Below are 26,819 nucleotides of genomic sequence, written 5' to 3' on the forward strand. Positions count from 1 at the left end.
CTTCCTGTTCAGGTTTAGACACTTCCATGAGACTTTTTTCAGGTCAACTTTTGGTTGGAAAACAAAGAAAAGAGAAAACTGCCCAGCACTTAATGCTTATAAAACTATCAAAGACAGAAGTTTTGACATGTAGTATTATTTGAACAAGTCCGGGAATCCTATTTTAGTATTATCCCACCCTACAATTTTTGATCTTTTTTTTTTTTCACTGCACTGTTTAAAATTTCAGAGATATTAAATGAATCAATAGTTAAAATGAGCCCTTATATGCTCAGTAGAATGTAAAATTTCCTTCACACTTCCTAGATAGTTAAATTCCATGAAATTCATATAATGTATAACTAAATGTTTAGTAGCCCTCAAATTTTGCCGCTTCCAATAATAAGATGCTTTAGCAGTTACATAATTAAATCATCCAGTGGTATAATTCAGCATTTTTATCAGTTTTTTTAATATATCCTGCTTATATAATCTCTGGCTTTTTTTTTTATTCTCTATTTATTTGTAGACCCACCTGAAAGTGCCTGAATGAAGACTTAAAAACTCCACTCAATTGTGCAGAAGTGCATATACTTATATAAGGATATAGATGGGGTTGTTATTTCACAGGGACATAACTAAACAACCAACATCTTTTATTATTAATGATGGGCTAAAACTCTCTATTTTAAGGAATAGAAAATAAATGAAGAAGACAAGGCCAGCAGGTATAACCAGGCTTTAATGTCTGCTGTTCTAAATCTTCCTACTGTTACATTATTCATGCTAAATTAATTTAGATTAAGGCTTTTATAAATCAGGACCTCAGCAGTTGTCAAATTTCAGTGAATGTGATGTTTAGGACTTGAAGCTAACAAAATCCCACCACATCACACAAAATTCTCTCTATATTACTAAGCATCTTTTCATAGGGTACATGGATTAATTTCAGGATATTTTGGCAAACATAATTTGGAAACTTATCCCAGTATTATAATTGGTCAATAAACAAATTGAATATTCTGTAGGAATTAAATTGTCATATGTATGACACACAGATACATGTCTTTCTTTTCTCATTCTTGTTGCATTATTGAAAAAGAAACATCACTTATGTGGCATACAACATCATCCAGAAAATACGTATTGTTGACCGGAGCCACAAGCTATTTCCAGAAGTTTTCCAAATGAGATTTGACATCGCGTTCCTCGGCAATTGCCGTGGTCCTTTGGGTTTAGCTTTACATCGTCTTACCCTGCATCTATTCTTAATCTATCCCACACTAGTGCAATCAGCTGTAAATCCAGGAAATAAAAAAAGAAGTGAGGAAAGGAAGAAGGGTGGATGGGAGGAGAAGGTGAAGGAGAAGATGAAGGAGAAGACAGGAAGGAAGTTGATGCTCTCTATAATGCAGAAAACAGGAAAGAGAAGGCCAGGCTTTCCCATGGGGGTTTGCAGTACGTTCCCATGTGGCCCATGGGATCAATAAACAAGGCAAAAATTCTCCTGTGATGCTTCAGAGTCTGAAACCTGGAGCAGCAAAAGCAGTTGTGTTACCCGGGCATCTTTGACTTATTGCCATGGACCTGTTTCGCAATAGCAGTCATTTTTTTTTTTTAGTATGTAGGGGCAGGTGTTGTCAGAATTAGTGTGGGATGGTGCACAAAGGGAAGGAGGGCTTTGGCCATGACCTTCTTGCTAGGCCACAGGACGTGTCTTGGGCACACGCTGGGCTCAGCGAAGCCCACGAACCTGTCTCTGCACGGCATGGGCTGACGGTCCCCTCCACTGAGCAAGCCAAGAAAGCAGCTCCACCAGGAAACACAGGCAAACTGGGTACATGCTGGGCTTCCAGGCCAAGGCAGGAAAGGCATAGAGCCAGCAATGTCCCCTTTGGCCACCGCTTGTGAAAACATGTAACTTCACAATAAAAAACCCAGGCAACGTTAACCTATAAAACTCAGTTTTAAAATATGAAGAGTGCAATCTGAAAACAGAGGAAAGCATAGGCACTTGGGGTAGGATACAACTTAAGCCTGTGTTTATGCCTGCAGTAATTACAAGAATATTTTCTACCTTATCATGAGTTCAAAATGTGAAGCACTAAATTTGTTGGCAATAAGAAACTACACTGGAATGTCAGCACAAGTTAGAAAATAAGGCACTTAAAAGGATTTGGATGAGAACAAATCAAGTATTTTATTTACAAGATTTAAGGCAAAAAAAATTATTTGCTCAGGACACAAATCCAAGATAGAACATTTACTGCGACTTTAATAACACTGTTTTCTAACATAGGAAAAAAAGTACTTTGGGATTACCATGCTAAAACTCTTAACAAGCATGAATTGATTTAGGAACAAGCATAAAAAATGGAATGGATAAAGAAATCTGAAAGGTATCTCAGCACTATTTATAAATGATGTTATAAAGCTATCGCATTTAAAATTTCTCATTACATTTTGTTGGGTCAGGGGTCCACACCTAATGACAAGTCATGAGATTTTGCAAAATATATATATATTTTTTTTCTATTATTGATTGTTCCTGCCACAAGCTCAGCTCCTATTAGCCATTTCTTGTGGTTTTTTTTCAAGCTCATGGACATTTGTACAAGTCAAAAGTCATGTTTTATTAGGAAGGAAGGTGAATGTTACTCTACTGAAAATAACTGCAAAGTTTTAACAGGAACATTTTTCCTCACTTTTATGAAAAATTAAACTTCATTAGTTAACATAAAAATGACTGACAGAACCCCACAGAAGCCACAAGATTATCCTCTTTCTCCCCAGAAAAATGACACTGGCCTGTCAGAAGCTTGGCCTCCAGGAACATTTGTAGCAAGAGAAGCGGCTCGGTGTAAACTGATCAGAATGAAGCACAGACTTTCCTAGCTGTTCAAGAGCAAAATCACATTGAAGATGAGGTAAAAGAGAAGAGTTTGGGCAGTGAATTGCTGCAAAACAGAGATTGCCATGAAAGAAAGCCCAGCTGGGGCCTGAAGAAAGCCGCAACCTTACATGGGCAAGCACAACACGTTATGGGCTGTTCGTGCAGCCCGAGAAGCGCCGTGGGGTGAAGCACTGAGAACACGAGCAGAGGAGCTGCCGAGGCACCAGGTCCTCAGTATCGTGGCTCGAGGAGAGGTGCCCCCACAACGGACCTAGAAGGGCTTTGTGGCCTCTAGCCTACGCTCCTACATAACCATCCGGCTCTAGGTAGTTCCCAAGGGCCTGCAATGCGCTGCCTGTCTAGGCCAGCTCACTTTCCCTGGACACAGCGATGTGGGCTTGCCCAAATTCCCGCTGTGTGGAAATCTCCTGTGCTTTCCAGCAGGTGTGAGAACACCAAGGCTCCCTCGGTTGCAGCTCATTTCCACTTACTAACTACTTTATCTCCGCAGATGAAGCAAAAGTGACTTTTGTGTTTCCTGGCAGTCTGCTGCTTCAAAGAACCTAACAGTGATTTGTTTATTTCAGAGGAAATGGAGACCAGTCAGCGATGACAGATTTATTGGTTAAATGGACATCACAAAAAAATTCCCTTGCAGCACGGGCTGGCTCTAACTGCACTAGGAGAGCTCATAGTCAGGGCTGAGGTGCATTCCAGAAAGCCAATCCTATTTAATCCACTCCACTCTAATCTGTGCATTTATATAGCACCCTTCACACACTTTCCTAGAGTGCTGGACAGAAATGTAATAACCACTGTACTGAAAAATATCCAGGTATACTAATGGCTTGCATTCAGACTCGAAATTGCTCCAGAAGAAGCCAGACCGTCGAAGATCTCCTGGCAATGAATCAGCCAGTGACAGACAAGACAAAAAAAAAAAAGAGTGTCTGAGCTCCTCCAGTTAAATCTCAGTATAGGAGAGGAGGTTTTAGCTCTTGGAGAGGTTGGAGAGGGAGTTCACAATATGGCATAAGCATCAATAGCTCCCAGAACTAAGGAGCGAGACGATGGAGAATTTTACATTGGAGTAATAAAGCATGAAAACTAATATGAAACTTCAGTGGGAGCCAAGGTAAATCGTGCAATATGGCTGAACAAACTCAGGCCCACAAGCCAGAATGATACCCAGCAGTCAGGAGATTTGGAGGTCTGTTTGGATAACTGCATAGCCTGAATAGGAAACCAAACAAATAAAGCATTCTAGAGCAGAGTACTGCCAGTTTGACATTACTGTATTCTTCACAAGCTAACTGAATATAATATTTATATCTGTTAATGAGAGTAGAGTTATAGGTAACATATAGAAAACTCTCTTGAAAATCCCAGATAACCTGACCACTGCCCATTTTCTCTAAGAGTGAGGAATATTGATCCAGGCAAGCAAGGAGATCCAATCAGTCAGCAGGGCATTCCACTTGATCTGGATTCAATTTCGGAAAAACGTCTGGCTGAGGTCGTGCATCAGCCAAACAAACACACCATTTGGAAAGAAGCTGGAATATTTGTTAAGGCAGAGAAATATATCTGTACATCACCTCTATACATATGGCTGGCTAAAGCACATCTGCCAATAATTGGCTCAAAAATCATCAAAATGATAAAAATGCTTCTATTTTGGATGATAAAATAAATACTGTTATTTATTCTTTGGAGCCACATACCTGCTCGAAAGTACCAGCATCAGTGATTCATCTAGCAATTAGTAACAGGAATTATCATTGTATTTTTGTTTCCCCTACTCCTCAGTTCTGGCTTGACATCCTAAATGTTTTAGCTTGCTTTGTACATAAACCAGAGTTTCACATTTTACAGGCTGGAGAACTGAAGTACAGAGAAAGAACAGAACAATGTAAAGATTATTGAAATGACTCTGAAGGAAATGAAGCAAACAGGTCTACATCGGATCTCTCCTGTAAGGAGTATAGCCAGGGTGATTTGCCCAAAATAATGCACTTGCTTCCCAGCAGGGGCAATTTGCCTGACAAAAGCGCTATGCTGATCCATGTGTGCTAACTCCCAGCACTGGAGATTGCTTGGGTGCTTCTGCACAATGTTGCATTGGACATATTCACTCAAATAGTCTCCCCCAGAGCCAGGACCTCTCTCTCCTTCTTCTCTCTTCACCTACCTTCTTTTCTCTACATTTGGGGTGGAAGGTAATATGGTGGTTTATTCATTAAAAAAAAAAAAAAGAAAGAAAAGAAAAGAAAAAAATCCTAAATTGTGAGATGATCATCTTAGTAATTTCATCTAAATTTAAAATATTGTCATCCAAAACTGAACTCCAAAGGAGCTTTTGCAACAGGTTCAATATCTATCTGCTTATACAGCATGTAGCACAACAAAAGTTCAAATTGCATTTTCCCACACTATGCGTGTGTGTGTTTGTATATAAAAACTATTTAAAATTAAGACCCAAGTGTTAGTATTTTTTTTATTATTCATTTAAAAGAAAGCACAATAGATGCGTTGTTTGATCTTCTTTCAACTCAATCTGGCCAATATCAACTATACTCTAGGAACTTTAAAACTGAAACACGCTGACTTCCATGTAATGTCTGGCAAGTATCAGTGCATCATATATCAACGTGCTAGTCTCATTCAAGAATCTTTCTAAGACTGGGAGCTTACTTTGGAGATCACAGTGTGGAGATCACACTGGTTTCTTTAAAATATGTTCTATTTTACATGACTATCGGCCTAAAGTAAACAAGAGCCTGTGACTGAACTGCATTTTTAAGCAAGTCCACACCCTGCTTTAATTCCTTAAAAACATATTCCTGAAGCATTAGATGCAGAGCAATGGATCTCCACTATGAACACAACTTGAGGGATACACATTTTCTTAACTCAGCTGAAGGTGTTGCGATCCACAGTATTAAAACGGATGCTAAATGCTGGGAGGCTACAGATGAGGGACGACTCTGGAATGAAATGTTTACAGTTAAGAGTGCTACAGCCAGGAAGAGATAGGCTAAAGTCTAAAAAGCTGTCTCGATAAAAAGGCTCGGTTTTCAAGAAAGCTCTACACCCGACTGTTACCATTTAGGCACCTAAATGCAGAACAATGGGGGCTGCTGCGTTCGGAGCTTTTCAAGCATCTGGTCCAAATTCTTTCCTTCCATATGAATCAAAACAAATGTTTAGGCTACCAACTTTCCACTGCCCTTTCAGTTTGATGCCAGCTTTTAAAGCTTTTAAATTCCTTAGTATAATAAGATGAATAAAACACTAACTTAGCAAAATGCCCAGTTAGGGACTATTTGCAATATTTTATTTTTTATTAGTAACAGGCACAAATATTTCATAAAATCATTGTAAAAATATATCTTTAAAAGCAATAGCTTTCAGATTTAGATTTTTGGTTTAAAAATATTTGAATCCATCTTATTTGGCTATCAAAACTAATCACAGATTTGCAGATAAAACAGACAGAAAATCAGCATAAAGCAAAATACAGCAGCAGAAATGGTCAGAAAGCTACCAGTTAAATCAAATACAGAAGCAAATCACCTCCTCATTGCGTCAGTTTGGATCTGTGTTGTGCTGTGCCACACCACAGTAAGAGGAATTTAAAGGCTATCCAATGCCTGCTGCTCAGGACCACAGTGTCCACCCTACAGCACTGCCGAAGTTCATATAGGAGATGCAATACTCAGCAGCAGCAACAACAATCTATCCTGAGCCTAGCGAGGCCCACCTTAATTCGTCCTGAGACGTCGAAAGCTGTGCTAAATAGTTATACAATTTTTGATTTAAACGTTAGAGGGCAAACATTGAGACAGACTAACTCTACTAGGCCAAGTGCTCGTGCCGTACAGCTGTGCCTGAATCAGCCGATACAGAAGCACAGAGCATCATTTGATACTAACCCTGGGAGAGTAAAGATCCACTTCCAGTCCTCCTCCCGCTATGGGAAAAAACATTGTCCTACAAATACGGGCAAATTCAAACTTTTTAAGAATTGCAATAGAGAAGATAAGCAGGTTTCTCACTAAAATTGGCAGCACTTTCCAACAGGTTCACAAACACCCCGACTCAGCTCAACAAAAGTGAAGAAAATTGATATCTCTTTTTAGCCCTACAACCACAGCAGCAAAGGAAACAGCGGCTAGTGAAAATGCAAAACCACGGATGGAAATATAGCCTTTTTTTCTGAATGGAACAAGAGAAAGCTGCTTCAAGAAACACATAAAGAAAGTTGGCAGGAAACATCTTTAATAATTTACATGAGCTATTTAAATGAAGTTGGGGGGATGGTAAGAAGCAGACGGTCCATCTTCAGCTTTTTTTTATAGCAAATGAGCATTCCTCTCTTCAGTGTTTTCTTTTTCTAACTCATATCCAGAGCTAATGCTTCTGTTGCATTCTGATTCTTACATAAATTATCTTCTATAAGTAATATTGCTCTAAACAACCGTTATTCCAAAGTCCCCTCTGACTTTCATTTGTAGAGTGTTCATTAGGAGAATATGTAATTTCGAAGCCGCATAAATGACTTGAAGATGAGAACAAAAAGTAATCCCCAAACGAATTCTGTATGTGAACACATGGGAATTGTCTTCTAATACCAGAGGATGAAGGGAAAGGAGGAATTACTTAGGATAGTAATAGACCATGAAACAAGGCTCACTAAAAGAAAGTTCAGAGCATTTTAAGATGAGTGTCAGGCCAAAATTCCTGCAAGTGAGATTTATTACACCATGCAGTCTGTTTCCTGATGCTATTAATGAAGGCAAGTTATTTTTTTAAAGTCCAAATGAGCATTTAATAAATGAGTATCACACTCGCGAACCATATACATAACCCTCTTTGTCCTACTGAATGGAAAGAAATCACCGCACACTCAAGTCCTTCAGTCGCCACTACTTCACGCCATCTGTCACTTGACTAATAAAAGAATATAATCTGGATTGCTGTTTGAAGGGTGTTTTACTTTTACCTTACCTTAAAAATTGGATTCTTCTAGATAAATTCATACTGCGACTTTTTTTCAAAGGCCTTTTTTTTTTCTCCACTTCTTTTTATCTGTACTGTGTTTTCTGATGTCCCAATTATTCCTAGGTCCACTTGGCAGACAGCAAAGTTTTGGCAGTGAATTCTCTAAGAGGGTTCTTCAGATGCCTGCTGTTATCTCATCCTACCATCCTCTACGTTAATTAAATTGGAAATAATGCCCCAACAGACTCTGCCTGTAGTTCCTCTCCTCTTCAGAGTGAGAGAAAGCTTTCCCAGGAGCATGGAAGAAGAGAGGGAAAGAAGGGTTGTTTTTTCCTCTTTTGTGAAGGTTGGAAGTGAGGTGAGGAGGGTGGTGATGAAAGTCAGCATGATTATGACCAAAAAAAAAAAAAGCTTTCAGCCATGAGAGTTTTGCAGCATTTCCTGAAAGGGGGCAGCCTCTTGATACTTTTTAATATCCTTATTAGTCTCCAGTTCAAGAAGCGTGTGTGAGGACATGTTTAACTCCCATTGAAGTCAATGGTTCTTAAGCATATGCTCAAATTTTTTCACAAATCAGGGCTTTAATCTGTTCCTTATGTACATTTAGGATTACAGAGAAGTCTTCTGTTTTTGAAGTTGCTGGAAATATCAGCTTGCTGATGGGAGATGGGGGAAGGGAGGAGGACTCCATCACTTTCAGAAGTCTGCAACTTTCTTGTTTAAATTTTTTCTAATTTTGACCAGACAAGTATCTGTGTACCAGTTTCTGCAGTGCTAGCTTATAGCTGCTAATGTGTGCTGCAGAAATGCCAGTTACTCATAAAATGCTCCTCTGGGATAGTATTAAAGTCACAAATATTACAGTTAGGGTATGATTCTCCCCTCCTTTCCTATAATGTAGACAGAATCATACCAAAAGGGAGAGAGGTTTATCACTAGTGAGGGGAAAGAAGAGTTGAGACAAAAGCTGTAAAAATGTCTCCGTGCTACATTGCGAATAGACCTCAATTCTGCAATTTAGTGTTTTTGGCTATTTCAGTTCTGGAAAAGAAACCTCTTCATTGAGCCTGAAGGTTGTGCCAAACTGTATGGCGATTTTTGTGATATGGAAAAAAGGCCACTAGGGACAATCCAGAAAGCAGCCAGTCTTGTGATCTGATCCTCATGTGAATTTATGTCTCCACAGCTTATATCTAATCTACTGTAATTTTACTATGCATTGTATTTACTGATATTATGCTGAAAAATTCCAGATATTGCAAATAACTGCAAAAGTGCCAAGACCAAGTATTTAAATGGTATCGGCTACAATTCTGTACCTTTTTTTTCCTTCCCCTTGCGTCTAGCATTGCTCCCCCTTCCCAAACTATTTAAAAAACACATTCAGGAACAAATAGCACAGGAGAATCAAGGCCTGTTCCAGCCAAATAGTGTGGATGATCCCAAGTCCCTTTCTACTTTTTATTCTACTTTTATTTTCTACTTATATTTTTGATATGCACACCCATGTGTGCACACTCACACAACACTACAAATGTATGTATGTCTGTTATGACACAGAAAGAGAATCACAAAAATTCTTTCACCACTTTCAGAATTCCTCCTACGGAGTACCAGAGTGAAGGAAGAATTGTCAATGCTGTTTGTTTAAAGAGTTTGCCCTTTGCTTCCAAATGAGACTTTACTTACTTTGAAGCAGTTTTGTTCTGGAACAAGTAATTATTACCTAAAAAACTTGGAATTAAAAACTAGTTTTTAGAGGATGTAAAACCTCTTTTTTTTTCTCTCTCTTTTTTTTTTTTTTTCGCCCGTCTGGCTTAGTTTCGAATTCTCTATTTTTATGCTCTGTTCAACACCGCCTACATCACTGGTATTAAATACTAACCAGCAGCATTGTCATGTGTGGTTCATGCTTGACTTCTGCTCTAGCCGTTTGCAGACTGTAAACGCTACTCATGGTGCATGCCTCTTGTGAGGCTGAAACCTCACCACGAGACAAGAAAGCACAAGAGCAACTTTTGCTTTTGTTTGCTTTTGTTTGCACACTTTTCTTACCAACTGTAAGTGCACGGAAGAGTCATGACTGACCTACAGTTGTAAGGTCCCAATAAAACAGTTTGTGCTCTCGGAATAGTGAGATAATGAAAAAAATGTTGCTTCGGGAAGTTTCTTTTACAGATGTAAGCCGTACTAGAAACTAAGAGTGTGGATGGAAAGAGGAAGAACACATTCAAGATAGCATATAGAAAGAGGTAAGGAACAGAATTGGATGAGCCAGAGCTGGGTAACTCTGAAGAGAGAAGTTGGAACCAGAAAAATAATTCTAGGAAAAGAATTATAAGAGTACGATCAAAAGGTAGGATCATTTGATCAGCTTTGTTTTTGGCAGGAATAAAACAGGAGCCGAGAGAGGACCAGGACAGAAAAAAAAAAAAAAAAAAAAAAAAACAGAAATGGATTTCTGATAAGTGGTATAGGAGACATTTGCAAAACAATCTGGAAACAGGTAGGAGACAGACAGGAGTGACAAAAATGACTTGCAAAGTCAAGCAGCAAGTAAGATCTTGTAAGGAGAGCTCTCCTCCTGCTCAGAAGCAGCAGCTGATGGCCTTGCGCTGGGGAAACCGTGAGTAATGCTCTCTCTTTCTGTTCAACCCATGTCTGTTTTGTGAGCTTTTTTTTTTCAGTTTGTGAATGTGCATTTTTCCCCAGGAAGGAAAAGAGACTCTCTGATCATCGAAAAAGAAATGAATTTTGACTCACTCTTTAGGGCTTTATAGAAAGAATAGGATAAAGAGCCACCGAATGAGAGTGAAGATGCCCTAGCAGGTCTGCAAGAGGTTTTTTTCTGCTTGTTGGGCAATCGGCTACACTTTCCCTGGGATTGCTCCCTTCGCAAACTTGCAGAAATACACTTCCTCAGGTATTTAGGGAACATATAGCTTCTAGATATGATAGCTGTTGCATGGATACTCCATACAGGTTCATACAAAAGCCTCTGATAAGAACAGTCTCTTTTGCATTTCTAGTCCAATTGACATCCATCTTTTGTAATAAGAGGTATTCTGCCACATTAGCAAAGATGTAGCTAGACCCCACTGTATGGGTAGCCTCAAGCTTTCCCCTTAGCTACACAACCAAGTCAACTGTGTGTTTCCATGTGACATGAATTCTGCTTTTTGTGTGTGCATGCCTGAATTAAGACTAACGCTTAGTTTTGGAAGCACGCTTGAAAAGCACAAGGCAACCCAGAACCTGCATAAATAGCGTTTTTGTGGTATCTACCCAAATGTTGTGTAACTACGAACGTTTCTTAGCTGCATATCAGAGAGCAGAAAGAATCTATGGCAGAAGAGCAACTGATGTGTCTGTGCTTCCATTTTTGAATGTAATACTTGTAATTCCCCTGGAGTTACATACAGTGACCAAAACTTTGACAGGATTAGACCTTTTGGACACAGACTGTTAGAAAAGACCCCACGTGGCAAAGTGCTGAGCGACTTTTGCAGGAATGACAGAAGCGGCATTCCCAGGAACTCTGACGGACTGGATCATTCAGCAAGTTATATTTCACTAACCATGCTTCCAAACGGCTGGACATATTTAGCCACTGTACTAGAAATGCACAATCTCTATCCAAAAGAAAGTGTTTGCCTGGGTGTCATGTCTGGCAGAGCTCTTGTGATATGTTTACAAATACAAAAATGTTAAATCCCTGATATTTTTCACGCCAACAGACAGCAAACTCAATCGGCGCCTTCTCTGAATGTCTAAATTTCAGCATGGAACCAGTGAAATAAAGATAGCTTTATAGGGTTTGAATATTTTAAGATTTCTGTACATGCCCTCATATTAAAGCAATAAAGAAGTTTGCCTTGTAAAGTTGTAGCAATGTATTGAAGTGCAAAAAACAAAGGGGGTCAAAACGAGGGAAGAAAAAAATTAAAACACAAAACTGAACCGAACTAAGGAAAGTTTGGCAGCATTTTTCTTCATAATTTAAACCAATCCTGAGTATTTACCCTCTTATCTCCAGCTTTTTCTTCTGCGCTTGTTCACATCAATTTTTTAAATTTATGTTTCTAGTTGTTCTTTTTACTATTTTAATAATAACACATTCCACAAAACCAAATAATCTGAACAGAATATTCCGTATTTTAAATGCCCAATAGTAGACTCTCTTATAAAAGTATAAGTAAGTTAATGTATACATATAAACTGACGTACAAGAAAAGCTAATAAATGCCACAGATTCAAATTTCCTTACGAGAAGCTGCTAATGAAACTTTCTATTTTTATCTGCTTTTGTTGATCAGTTCATAAGTCTTTCATCCCAAATTACCTAATGGATTTACTGTCTAGGTCTACTTGATTATTGTAACAGCTAATGGGAATCTGATTAAGGCAAAAGGGTAGGTTTTTTTTTTTTTTTTTTTTTTTTTGGCTTTGCAATAAATAGTCTTTCTGCAAGGATAAATGGAAATGTAAAGGCAAAATGACAGACTTGTTTGGAAATGTAATGCATAAAAAAAAGAACAAGAATCGGGAGAAAAGTATTAGTCCGAAGAAGCACAAAAACCTTGACCCACACAGATGCTGCTTGGGGTTACTGTGGTACCTTCCCAATGCTGCAACTTATATATCCATATACATACATACGTATACAGAGACACACACTCACATGCAAAAAGTATCGAGCTTAAAGCTACCATACCAGTTCATCGTAAGCCAATTATCATTAGTCATTTCCAAGTGCAAAAAGCTTGCTGTGGGTCTCAGTTCTCCCTAAGTTCTCCAGAAGACGAGTATGCTGCCTGCTCGCCATGCAGTTTTACCAGATTTTTACTAGATTTTAAAGTCTAGTTAAAAAAAAAAAAATGCATTTCAATAGAGTAAACATGCCTTATCCTGTATTAGACTGCTGTTTCCTCTAAACAGAAATCGTTTTTCCTCTTTCTAAATACCAGGTTTTGCAACATGTCCACAAGCAGTCACAACCTCCACAGCCACACTGACTTGTATTTGCACCATTTTTTCCAGTTCTGCGTATTAAAGCATCAGAACTACAGCACAGTATAGATTATCCAAGCAACTCACTTAGCTTCTTTTGCCTCTAATAACCAGGTGATAAAGAATAATTTTAGGAGATAATTACCGTTCCTAACACCCCTTTTGCAGTAAAAAGTATATTTGAGCAAGTAGGCTTTGCTTGTCTGTAGGTCCTAACCAGGACTGGGCCAACAGTGTCCCGATATTATACACTGGTTGGAAGAAATTAGAAGGCTTAACTAAAAAGTTGAGACTCAGTTGCCTCAAAAGCTTCACTCACCCTACAAAGAGGTGCCTGGGGAAAGGTGCCAAGATTCATGAACCACTCCACTCTTCTAGAACTCACCATTTTTTGCGCTGGGCAGGTAGAAAACGCCACAGTTCATTCAACTTTCTTCACAACTATATCATCAGTCCACATATGTCTGACAGATTTTTAGGGATCTATTTTTGGAAAGGCCAAAGTAGGAAACGATTTTTTTTCGCTGGGTAAATTTAAGTGACTAGTGCCCCCAATTCACCAAAAACATAATCATACGCTTAAAATCAGGTGTGTGTTAGTATCAAAGTAGTGGAGTTTTCTGATGTGAAATCCTGACTCTGTTCACAAGCAAGTTTTGCCTTCAGCACACGCAAGGCTTCATCTCCCACCATACAGAATTAAATACACACTGGCACCCGCGCAAGATCACAGTCTACAACTGAAACACCACAATAGTGGCAGAGGAATCTGAAGTGCGTCTAAGATGGTTTATGTAAGGCAGTATTTGTTCTGGCTTGCTTGCTAAAATAATAATAAAAAAAGCTATTATAGATCTGAAAGAGTGCAGAAGGAGAAGGACTTTTAAAAGCCTGCAGTAATCTGTTTCAGTTTAGTTTTTCATATCCTATTTGCTATAAAATAATGTTCATCAACCAATTTTTCTCTAGCCAAGAAGCAGTGAGAGAAAAAGAAAGAAAGAAAGAAAGAAAGAAAGAAAGAAAGAAAGAAAGAAAGAAAGAAAGAAGAAAGAAAGAAAGAAGAAAGAAAGAAGAAAGAGAAAGAAGAAAGAAAGAAAGAAAGAAAGAAAGAAAGAAAGAAAGAAAGAAAGAAGAAGAAAGAAAGAAAGAAAGAAAGAAAGAAAGAAAGAAAGAAAGAAAGAAAGAAAGAAAGAAAGAAAAAGAAAGAAAGAAAAGAAAGAAAGAAAGAAAGAAAGAAAGAAAGAAAGAAAGAAAGAAGAAAGAAAGAAAGAAAGAAAGAAAGAAAGAAAGAAAGAAGAAAAGACGGGGTTGCTTAGCTTCTAGTTAGGGTTTCATAATCCACTGGATTTTGTTGGGTTAGTAAAACTATGCTCTTCCATCATAAATAAAAGATTCAACTCATTCTTTGAGACTTGTTTCTTTTGCTGTTTGGACAATTATTTTTGTTTCATTTGTTGAAAAGAAAGATCAAAAGAAACATAGAACTTTTCTGTTAAATGACCATTAGGTTTTCACAAATGTTTTCTTTTGTTCATGTATTTTAAGGGACCCTTTTTCTAGTGCTTGAAGGTTCGCTGGGCACAGGTAATTTTCAATGCAAAACTGATACTAGGTTTTTTTTTTTTAGGTATCGAGGAAGAAGCCCCTATGATTTCAATCTGTGTAGGGCTGAATGATTATACTGACCATTAAACAGCAATATATTCACTAGCCATTTTTAAATGTTCTTTCTGACTTTGGATTTGATGATGTAAGTACTACATGCCTATGTAGTAATATGTACACCTTCCAAGCAAGTAACATAGCCCTAAAATTCAGAATTCTACGTAGAAAATAACTCACATCCCAAACAGGAGGTCTGTTACTGTCTTCCATAAATCCAAGATATCAAAATGAGGGATACTTATTATCTAATGTAAAATGAACATTACATTTTTAATGTCATTAACATTAAGATTAAGATAATTTTACTAGATAGAGTTGTGTATTTGTGAGAACATTTTTGAAGCAACTCTGCATGTATGGCAGTAAAGTGGTTTCTACTTTACCCCACCATACATAGGACTTTTCCACTTTGCATCACTCGTGGGGTTTTAGTCTAAAATAATGCAAAAAAAGATAAACTTCTCAAAAGAGACATTCTTTGCAATAGATATTAGTAAATAACAAGAAAGAATGACAAATACATTTGCGCTACTAAGCTAAGACCAATGGCAGTGGTCCTTTTTTTGGAAAAAAAAAACAAACAGGGAGCATTCCTTTGCCGTGTTTGCCGCTGTCCTCCGAGACGAGCAAGACACAAGCGCAACGGCAAGCAGGGCTCGCTGGTCCCGCTCCTTTGCCCAAGCTAAGCTACATTCATTGTGAGACCACATGTGCTAAATTCTGGCCCTGCTAAAAACAGGGGGATGTTTGCCACCGATTTCTTCCAGGTGAAACCTCACTTAGCATTTATGCTTGCAAACAATTTCTTTTAAGAGGCTCTTTTGGTGATTCAAGCACTCCACATGCCCCCAAGAACGGGCCGCATGTATCCAAAATATCAGGCTACTTTTGAATTCCCATTTCCATTAAATACGGCAGAGAAGCACACACAGTCTGTCTCCAGGCATTCAAATGACTTTTTGCTCTGCCCACCTACGCACACCCAGCAAGTCTACAAGGCTCACGGTGACATGATTGCATATTTAGTGACTGGAAGGACACTTTTTCTGCGAGGTGGCTGTGCACCGTGTTGCTAGGAGCACTTGGGAAATAGTAAGGCAGATCTGTAAGTCTTTAAAGCCTACTTAAAAAAAAAAAAAAAAAAAAGCAAAACTCAATGTTTTTCATTTGCTAAGCTTAGAGTTCTTTGCAAATGGAAGGAAAATGCTGTATCGCCATCGTATAGACTGGGTAAACACGCACAAAAGGGACAAGGCACAGGCTTGAGGCAAACCATAAGACTGGGTTCAGTGCCCAGCTGTGTATTGATGTAATGAAGTAGCCTCCAGCACTGTTTATCAAACTTCTCTAACACCACACTATTCTTGTTAGAAACCTTATTAGCGACATATGCAAGTACTTATATTTAAAAAATATGACTTTCCTTTCGCATCCTTTCAAGTTGAATTCTTAAGTATATTAGAAAAAGGACATGGAATAGCATAATAAAAATAAGGATTGAACCCAAACCCACCCGACCTATATTTTCCTAATGGATTTTAAAACTCTTATTCTAGCAGATTTAGTTTGCTTCATTTTCCAGGACTAGGAAAACTGCTCAGGCAGAATGCATTGTGCCTGAAAGGAACATGCCACAGGCACCATTCGTACTCTGGAGTAACATGGTGTTTGCCCAAAGCAATGATCTTGCAAGCAATATCAGCCTATTAGCAGGAATCAGGAAAGATAATGTAGTCACCTTCCCTTGAATTTCAAGATATAGAGTGCACCCTACTCAGAGAACTTCAAACAGAGACTGTATCAAGTCCTCACATCACGGACAAATGAACACTTCCAAACGGCAAGCTATATTCAGTTTTAAAGGGCTCAGTTAAAAACACTTATTAAATAATCGGCATATCAAGAAAGGACAACAAAAAAATGCTATCAAAAGAAAAAAAATCCAGAAGCTGATTGCTTACTGTGCAAAATGCTGGAAAACTCCAATAAATATATTTGGATAAATTCTATCCTATAATGCTAAAATAAATTAAATTAGAAGTCAATTTATATTCATAATGTTGCATTAGGAACTACAGTCATGATTTCTGGAATAAGTCTCAATGAAATCTTAAATTCTCCAAGTATTGCCAAAATTTTGGGATCTTTTATCCACATGTGTGTATAGCTCGTTCTGCATTTGGTGCTAGTACTGCACTTCTCGCTCACACAGACCCCCTCAGTGACATCGCTTTTAAGACAGAGTTCCTTGGTAGGTTGTCCTAAATGACACTTAAATAGTTTAATGCTAAATAATAATAAAAAATACATGCAATTACATTTTTGTGTCAAAATGTGAAGGTAGCGTAACAGAATTAGGCTCTAGTAGCTTAAGTAACCTTAAGCACCTAAGTAGTTCCACTAAAGTCAATAGAACTTCTCACATAAACATTTGAGCTCCAAAGCACTGCTGGATTGGGACCGCGATGCTTCTAAAGCGGGCAGGGGATGGAGAGTGTAAATCCTAGTAAATGATATATAAACAGACAGAAGTACATAAATAGAGAGTACACTTATTCCTATCCGCAGAAAATTACTCTCTAGCTCTGAGTAAAGAATTCTGAGAATATATCAGCAAAATGGAAAGTGCTCAAAATTTTATCAGTTAGATTCCCTGATAATGAAAGGGGTATAGTAGTGTAAATTTTCTTCTAATAAACAGTCTAGCCAATAGCCCACTAGGTAACCCAAGATTTCCTAACTGATCAGGCTTTCAATTTTCTTCTAAAATATGAATATTATTCATTAGATTTGGAACTTGTTTCATGTATGTAATCTATATCAGTTTTTTTATGCTAAATGATGCTTTGATACTGGACACCGGACAAATTAACTTTTTCAAGAAAAAAATGTCCTTTACTATGTATTTTTTCTTGCTTCCGTTTACAACCATGCTGAAAAGCACCGACATATTGATGAATCAGTTACACAGTTATTTTTGACTACAAGTGCGCAGCTCATTTTTCTTACTGATGTGTTTCAGAAACCAATCAGAAGTCCTCAAAAACAGTGATTTCACAGCATTTAAAATCTTTTATCAGAATGGTCTGCTTTTAGTGACCATTTCAAACAAGGGCATTTGATTTATGAAATTTAGATGTGTTTAAAATAAATTTGCTGGAAAAGCAACTTTTTAGGGTGGGTATGTAGAAAATAGCTGAATTATAAAAGACACTAAAACATTAGGAAAAAAAAAAAAACTTTCTTTCCATGTGATTTGTCAATAAAACAAAAATGGCATAACAGCTATTGAAACACTGGATTCCTGAAATGCTTTTGTACGTTTAACAGTTTTGTTTCTACGCAATGATATTGTAAATAGAATAGAAAAAAAAAATGAAGAGATGTTATTACCTGCTAGCCTTTCACTGGAGAACTGTGCCATATAAAAACATTTTTCCATGTCAAACTAAAAAGAAAGGAAAAGCTTCTCAAGCCGGAGGGTATGTTTAGTTACATTAAACTTCTAAGTCACTGGAGTCAAATTTACTTTTAGCATACATTTATGTATTGCAAGTAAACATTTGAATAAATGTAGTGCTTATAAGAACTCCTTCAATAGGACTTACCCTCCCCCTAACCTTTGCAGCACAGTACTGATTTTTTTGCCATAGCATTTTAGGCTTCTACAGGGTTACCGGATTCACTTTCTTTCAGTATTTCTCGGGAAACCTACAGCATGCTTCCTATATGTGCATTAACATACTTTTCTTCTGACTAAAGTTTTAAGAAAATTTGGATCCAAGTATGACAACTTAGACAACTGCAGTGGTAGTTTTCAAGTTGATGTGCTCTGTATGGTCCGAGAAACAAAACCTACTCAATAAAAAAACAGAAATAAAATGGCCTCAGAAGTCACAGGCAACTCGTCAGAGGGGAAGGCATCAGAAAAATCCAAGATATTTCATATAGAGCAGCTCACACCACAAAGCAACAAAGCGCTCCAAGAATATGTTTTTTATACACTCAACATGGTTTTCATCCGCACCTCATTAGCACACAGATAATCCTGACCAGTTAGTGCCCTTTAAAATAAGCGGATTTATTTGCCACCTCTCCGCGGATTTGCGTCGCCTCCTCGGCCGCTGCAGCCGGGGCGGCCGCGGCGCTGAGCTGCGAGCTGAGGCGACGCTCCGCGCCGTGCGCGTCTCGAGGCCGGCGCGCGCCGCCAGCTGCCTCGCTAGCCCGCTTTGGGGCCTGTGCAGGTGGACGGGAATGTCCTGCGGACACCGAGCGCGGCTGCAGCGCGCGGACACCTTGGCAGCTGCCGCGTGCGGCTCCTCATGACTCAGTACGTGCATCGCCCAGGCCTCGCTGCGCAGAGTGCGGCCCTAGTCCCCCTCTACGCTCTCTCTTCCAAAGGGACTCCCCAGATTGCCTAAAACTTGCGCTAGGGCAAAAGAGAACTGCAAGTGAGCCGGCTTGCAGGGATCCCCTGCGAGAGCACGGTTCACCTTGGTTTCCCTGTCCCTCACAAAACTACAGCAGAGCACATCGCAAACGGTATTTCTGCCTCCCCGTTCCCCTTCAATGGGATTTTCGCAAGTCAAAAAAAAAAGTGAGCGCAGCCATGGGCAGGCCCTCAACCCAACTCTGTTTGCCCTCTGCTTTGCCCTCAATACATAATTAAAAATACTACATTCCCACCATCAGAATAAAGGAGCAAAACTGGAGATCTCTGCTGGTAAATTTAAAGTACATCTACATAGTTAGTGGCAGTTACTGTTTTGAGCAGCGATTTTCGTGTTTTTCTTTAAACTATCAGCTCAGCTTTAAGAACCAACATCTTGACCTTAAACATTTAGGAATGAAAGCAAAGCAGTGGAGGAAAGGGGTAGCCTAAGGTTACCACAGCTCTGGAAAATGGAGCAGAGTCAGCGCCCGAGAAAAGCCTGAACATTGTGAGGCTCTGTGTGATACACCGGAGAGGAGAAAACATGTCTGTTAACAAGCAAGTGTATTAATGATCCTCTCAGAGCTGGCACTGCAGCTTAAAAAGTTTTTTTTCCTTCTTTAGTTATTTACTATTGGAATTTTATACAAACGCCTATTGATGTAACTCCAAGTGTGATGACTATGTCTCAAAAGCGGGGAGAGGGAGGATGAGAGCCTTTCGAGTACGGCAATCTGTTTAAAAAGCAGATTCCTGTGAAAAGTAGGAGATACTTTTTATTCAAATGAGGAGCGATTGCGGATGACAAACACAGAAACACAACATCTGAGAAACAGTTCTTCCTGCCATATGTTAGAAGGACATTAAGTATCTAGCACTACTGTTAAGGTTTGATAAAGGGGTGGGGTTAAATGTTTGGTCCAAAAGTCAGGTTTTTCCTGAAGAAATAAAAAACACAAACACTCCCCAGCTTCTCATTTGTCGTCAAAAGATACCTCCTTTCAGTTTGAGAGATCCTAATTGTGTAAACGGACTTAATGTTTTTTCTTAAGGGAAGGGAGGAAGAAATCGTTACCTGCCTTCATCTTCAGAAAGCCTTAGAGAGCACAGTTTGGAGAACATGCAATATAAGCATAATCACAACTAAAGGTTTGAACTCTTGCCCAGTAAATCCAGTGGAAGACTCCAGTGGCTTCTGGATGAGGTCTGAGCCATCCCCAGCTGCTTTTTGCATTTGCATTGCAAAATGAAGCAAACGGAAAGCAATGCAGCTATTTCCCTGACAGTGGAAGGGATCAATATCCCTTTTTCCCCTCTAGCTTTAAGCGGACTGGAAAAAGATAATAAATCCTTACACAAACAGGCATCTTGTAGGAATGGGACCCAAATTTTAACATTGCATGTAGATTTCAGGATCAACAGAATTGCTTTTATTTCATATAGTTTTCATTTGAAAATGCAGTGAAGACGCAGCTGTTCATTTTGCCACAAGTGGTTTTCAAATTCTGGCTTTCCAACTTGGAAGTTTTCACCCCACATATTATAAAATAAAGTTCAGCCCATCCTGAATCTCTGTAAACATTTCCTAACGTAACGGATAACGAACAAAACGATGGTGTCGTTGGGGGTGAGAGTCTTTTTATAAGAGTTTCTCTCTTGCTTACCACTTCATCAGGCTCATAATATTTCAATTGAACGAGTTCATGGTTTCAACCGGGAACTTCATAAATATCTGGGGGAAAAAAAACCTTTTGCTTTCTCTTTCTGGGGAGCAACCCAGCAATGCATTCTGCCCGCTCTTGGCCTCTCAAGATGCTGAGTATTTGCTTTTCCAAGCGCTAGGCGCCTGTCTCAGTGCGTTCTGGATGACCCGTGCAACCTGCAGCGGAAGTGGCACCCATGGCATCGCTGCGCGGAGCCCTTGGCCAGGGTGGCACTTTGACAGGCTTTGTCACGCTACAAGCAGAGGTCACGGCAAGTTTGATTTTGCATGCCCTAGGGATGCTGACCCTGCTCGCGGCGGCCGCGGGCCTGCGCGCTGCTCTGCGCTGCTCGTCCCTAACTCAGTAAAAGTCGCGGGGCGCTCAGAAGCGCGGGGCTCCTTCCTTGCGCGCAGCCGCGCGCAGCTCCGCGCCCGCCGGCGCCGCGGGAAGGGCCGCGCGGGAGGCGAGCGCCTCTACGCCCAAACTGGGAGCAGAGGTGGCATATCGGGAGCGGGGAGAGCGGGAGAGGGGGCAAGAGGGGACGCGGCAGCAGTTGCTAAAATCCTCATCAAAACTGCAAGCATTTCCTTGCGAAACTCCCTGCTCTGCCTTCTCTTCCCTCCGGGTCCACGCTTTATCACGTGCTGGGTTTTTTCCCCATGTATTTTTGCCCCGCAGCCCCAAAAACGCTGGCACTAGGGATGGAGACCGCAGCCGGCACCGGGACAGCGCGGGCGGCACCGCGGAACCCCCTGCCCCGTCCGCGCCGGGGTCCCGCCTGCCCGCCCGCAGGGAAAGCGCGAGCCGTTACCTGAGCTGTCGCTTTTCCTTTTGCCGGATCTCTTCTCCGTTTCCACCGGGGACAGAGCCTGCCTGCCATAGTCCCCCGGCGCACACGCTGCCCCCGTGGGGGTGTTAGTGCCCAGGCTGGAAGAGTTCGAACAGAGTACGGGGGGGCTGCTGCCCAGCTCCGGGGGTCCTGCCGAGTCGGGCTGAAGGCAGAGGCTGTGCCTGGCCGCGGCGGGAGGAGACGACATCTGCGGAATGTGCCAGTTCGTCTGCAAAGCCTGGTGCTGCTGTTGCTGGTGATGGTGGTGGTGATGGTGGTGGTGGTGGTGGTGCCCCCTATGATGCTGGCTGGCAAACATGCCCTCCTCATTGGGGTATCCCGCTATTATGCAAGAGGAAGAAGAAGAAGACAGATCAGGGTAGGACATGTGGTCAGATCTTCCATGCAGGGCAAGAGAAGACTGGGAGAAAGGGTGCAAGCTCTGCGCGGTGGCATGGGGGCTGCGCAGGCAGCCAAAGAGTGTGTGATCCATGGCATGCAAGTCTCAGGTTCCAGGCAGGAGAGCTTAGGAAGGATCCAACTTCACCACCCTTTGTCAACTTTCACTGTAAACAGATCGGGGCTGGGATTATTATTTTTTTTTCCAAAACGGCAACGACAGAGTGTGCAGCAGGCGGCTGAGCTCAGATAATCCAGGTCTTTAGCCCTAGTGGCCACTCTCCGCCGCGCAGACGCTCGGACCTAGATGCGCCCTTCTCGGCGCCGTGCAGATGTCAAGAAGTGCGAGAGCTTGAAGCCAAGAGAAGGTGGTCCCAGAGAACTGCTCGGAGGGGGAAACCGCTCTCCGAGGCTATAAATACAGTAGTGTGTAATGTGAGCTGGGGGCTGGCTCAGGAGCGCGGCACTGACCACATGCGAACTCCCTCCAAAACGCCCGCGCCGGCCCCGCGCCGAGCGGCGCCGTCAGCGGGCGGCAGCGCTGCGCGCCCCGGGCGCCCGCGGGGCGGGGAGGCAGCGCGGAGGGCGGGCGGGACGCAGCGCGGGGGGGCGCCGCGCCGGCCCCCTCCGCCTGCCCCCGGGCGGCCCGGCGGGAGCGTCCCCGGCCCGCGCCCCCCCGCGGATGGGAGCGGCGGGGAGGGAGAGCGACTCCGGTGCCCCCGCCGCGGCGCGGCCATCACCGCCCCGTCGGGCCCTCTGCGGGCGCCAGCGCGTCCCCCCCCCCGCGGCCCGGCCCGGCTGCGGGGAGCGCCGCGCACACGGGAAACGCGAGCCCGGGGCTCCCCGCGGCGCGGGGGGGCCGCCGCAGAGGGGCCCTCCCTCACCTGCGCGCCCAGGTGCGCGGCCGGCACCCCTGCTCTGCAGCGCCCTGCGCACCGGGCTGCAGCCCCTCTCCGCGCAGCCCCTCTCCCTGCAGCCCCTCTCCCTGCAGCCCCTCTCCGTGCAGCCCCTCTCCGCGCAGCCCCTCTCCGCGCAGCCCCTCTCCGCACAGCCCCTCTCCCTGCAGCCCCTCTCCCTGCAGCCCCTCTCCGCGCAGCCCCTCTCCGTGCAGCCCTTCTCCCTGCAGCCCCTCTCCCTGCAGCCCCTCTCCGCGCAGCCCCTCTCCGCGCAGCCCCTCTCCGTGCAGCCCTTCTCCGTGCAGCCCCTCTCCGCGCAGCCCCTCTCCCTGCGACCCCTCTCCGTGCAGCTCCACTCCCTGCGGCCCCTCTCCCTGCAGCCCCTCTCCCTGCAGCCCCTCTCCCTGCAGCCCCTCTCCCTGCAGCCCCTCGCGCTGCGCCTGGGTCGTTACGGCTCAAGTGGGACAGGCTCGAGGGTCGGAGCCCGGCTTCGTATTTTGCAACGTGCTCGCAGTGGAATTAGCCATAGCCACCCAATAAGGCAGCTGAGCGGTCTAAGTAAATGAGAATAACGCATTTATTGATGGCTGACCAAGAGGTGCCCGCTGCAGAAACGAGTTTGGGGCTTCGCCCTTCCGCCCCACGCTACCTTCCTCCTCCTCCTCCCAAATCACACACACACACTCACACAAAAAATAAAAAAAAAAATAAAATAAAATAAAAACTACGCGCGTGCAATTCAAGTCTCAATTCTTGTGTCCATGTGCGAAAGATAAAATGAATTTCAATTGCTATTGGAAAAAATCAGGAATTGTATGAGATTTGCAAGAGCTAGTTTCTTAAACGGAAATTGAGTCCTATTTTGTGGGAAATTAGTTTTGCAGACTTTCTGAAAAAAAAAATCTAAAACTTTTGTTCAGCAGCTGCTCCACTTTTCCCTGCAGTTTCAGGCTGAGCTGGAACCTGCAGCAATCTTCGGACGGTAAGATTTTCCCCCCTTTTCTGAGATCTAATGCTTCTTAATTTTTTTGTCTTTAGATTTAGCTGTAACAATGCGGTCTTTAAAGAAAAGAGCGTGGTGTCCAAAGCAGGAGTTGTTGCCTCTGTGCACCGTGCAAAATCTGATATTTCTTCAGAATAAAGGAAATATACAGTTACAACACTGATGAAATATTTTGTGCTTTTCATTGTGTTTATCGTTTCAATATGTGCTCTAATATTAAAAAAAAAAAAAAAAAAAAAAAAAAAAGGAGGAGTACAAGGCAAGCGCCCCGGCTGAGCCGCTCCCGATTCGGTGAAGTCGCCGCGCCGCGAGCGCGGGAATGGGGAATGTCCCTGCGAGGTGGCGGGTGTCACCCAGCCCCGCCAGCGCCGCCCGAGCCGCGGGACGTGCGGCCCGTGGCCCCGTCGAGGCGGCCCGAGGCGCCGCCGCTCCCGGCGCCCGCTCGGGCTCCGGGTTCCCCCCGGGCCTCTTCCCAACCTGCTGCCGTCGGGGCGGCCCGGCCGCGGCAGGAGGAGCCGCTCCGCGGCTGCCAGGGCCGCACAGCCCTCGCCCGACCCCGCGGCGACCCGCGGGCCGCGTAGAAAATACCCCCCACCCCCCTTTTTTTCCTTTTTTCTTTCCCTTTCTTTTATTTCTTTTTATTTTTATATATACATATATATAATTTTAATTCTAGGAGATGGCGGCGCAGGATTTCTTGACAATAAAAAAGTGAAATAAGTGAAGTACAATGAAGAAAGTGAGAGCGTGCGAGGGGGAGGGAGAATGATTAGGTTTCCCCGCGAAATAAGAGATGGGGACAAATCCCCCTTTTCGCTAGGCAGTGGTAGAAAGGGCTCCAAAAAGGAGCCCTTCCAAAAAGGAGGAGAAGAGAAAAAAAATAGCACAGTAATAGAGGAACCGTGTCAGAGCTAAGCATTCATCATTAGCTCCATAATCAAATCTGAATATTCGGGACTGCATTTCCTTTAGATCCTTATTCCTTTAATAAGGACACAAGTCCCACATCAAGTGTGCTTATTTCTTCCTTAATAAGACTTAATAACACACAAGAGCTGGAAGTACAAACTTGTGTAGAGCCTTATGCTTTCATTTTAAGCAATATAAGGAGAATGAAAATATAGGCAATTAATGTTGACATGAATAAACAACATCAAACATTTACTGAAATATCACCCAACATTTCTGGAGTTACCAAATAGCTATATAATATACCACCTTTGTAAAAAATTGCAACTTTTCCATGAAAGAAAATTCCACTGCAAAGCTTTTCATTGAAATATTTCCTGCAGAAAGTGTAAACAGTAACTATCTCTTGATATTACTGATTGGGTTCTTGTTTGTGTTGTATCTTTTTAGAATGTGTGTTTGACCTAAATGTGGTACGAAAGCACAGCTTAAATCAATGCCAGCAAGTTTGCCCAAAGCTTACAACATCAAGTGAAAAAATAGAATGTGTTAAATGTATGAAAACAGTAAACTGTTTAACTGATAAAAACATCTGGAGCCAACACAGTTTGGAACATCATTTATGTTTTCATATACAGGCTAATACTGTATTTCCTTTTTTTTTTTTTTTAATTTACTATTTATGGTAAAAGAGATCATATAAAAAATGACCCGAATGAATCAGCTTTTCCTCCACTGCAGGACTTCTGTGGTCTTGCTCAGCCTTTCGCACTGGAGGCTAAATGCACCATCTTCCTGAATGTTTATCCGAGTATAAGTAGTATTCTTCTGCACTTCTAGTGTACGGCTTGCCAATACGTGCATGCTATAAAAAGATCGGACAAATAGTCACACTTGTGGACCAGTTTTTCGTTTGTATAAACTGCCATGGCTTTGCAGAAGTCAGCGTAAAGATGACATTTTTCGCCATTTGAGAATATGTCAAAGAGAAAGCGTACAAATATGAATTCAGTTTATTTTAGCCAAAGATCTTATTGTACTCAAGAGCATACCAAAGCAAGAGGACGAGATTTTATTGTACTGTAATTATGATCAGTTCGTATTTTTCCATGGCAGTTTGGTGAAGGCAGGCATCATTATTTAACCTTACAGTCAATCCAGATTCACAACAGATGTATGTTTATTTTCAGTCTTTTCTTTTTTTTTCCCTAGATTTTCCCTGTTTAATTCCCATAGTAGCAATATAATTCGTTTCTCTTGATACCTGTGCTGCAATGAAAGCCTACAGATACAAGCAGCTCTAAAGCCAGAGGATTAGGCATCATTTCAGAGATGCTCGGATACCTTAACTGAAAAGCCTTATGCAGAAAAAGAATAATTTGTTCACCCGCTCATCAAAAATACTAAATTCCTGCATAGTCAAAAATGGTCATAATCGCATTTCCCATTCATAAACCTACTATGCAGTATCTTAACTATCTTTCATCATAAAAACAGTTTTTGCACAAAATTACACCACCACAAAGCACACCACATATCCTTAACATTGCATTTCTGTGGTGTACTTCCATTTCACTCTTTTTAACGTTTACATGTGCCATGGTTTAATACATATCAAACACTATTTTTGGTTTAAAGACTACAACGTATCTATAAAAGCTTTAAGCCTCAATCCATATTTTCAATTATTTCTCCTGTATCCATATGGATTGTGTTCTAATTTTCATGATCTCCAAGTATTACAAAATTTAAAGCTATGCCAGCAATTTAGTGTATTACATAAAAGCTGTGCTAAACTATGAGGCCCTCACTGAAAATGATTTGCAAGTTTGCATTACATCATTAAAAGTTATTTGAATTGCCAACCCACTCTAACCATTCAAATATCCTATGCTTCCTATCTAATTTAAATAAAAAGATGAAATATTAAAATAGTTAATGTACTTGAGGCTTCACACCTGAACTGTGGTGTTTCAAAAATGCTTTTAGAGTTTAAATTATGTGAAACTTGCATTCCACATTAAACACTCAGAAGCCTCAAAAGAAGGTTGCCTAAAACTTTTGATGTGTGTTTATTTTACATAGATGATTTATTTG

The 26,819-nt window shown here is 41.6% G+C and overlaps 1 protein-coding gene across 1 annotated transcript in view; it reads right to left on the bottom strand.

Annotated features, from left to right (window-relative positions):
* Positions 1-22,433, bottom strand: part of MEOX2 (mesenchyme homeobox 2) — a 56,852-nt gene extending 34,419 nt beyond the window's left edge. The window contains exon 1 of the mRNA XM_010216097.2: positions 21,498-22,433. Within this exon, the coding sequence (XP_010214399.2) occupies positions 21,498-22,008 (511 nt within the window). The 5' untranslated portion in view covers positions 22,009-22,433. The remainder of the gene's footprint in view (positions 1-21,497) is intronic.
* Positions 22,434-26,819: the final 4,386 nt, after the last annotated feature.

Source organism: Tinamus guttatus, unplaced genomic scaffold (assembly GCF_059628265.1).
Source record: "Tinamus guttatus ecotype Peru unplaced genomic scaffold, ASM5962826v1 Tinamus_guttatus_pri_ptg000503l, whole genome shotgun sequence".
Lineage (NCBI taxonomy): Eukaryota > Metazoa > Chordata > Aves > Tinamiformes > Tinamidae > Tinamus > Tinamus guttatus.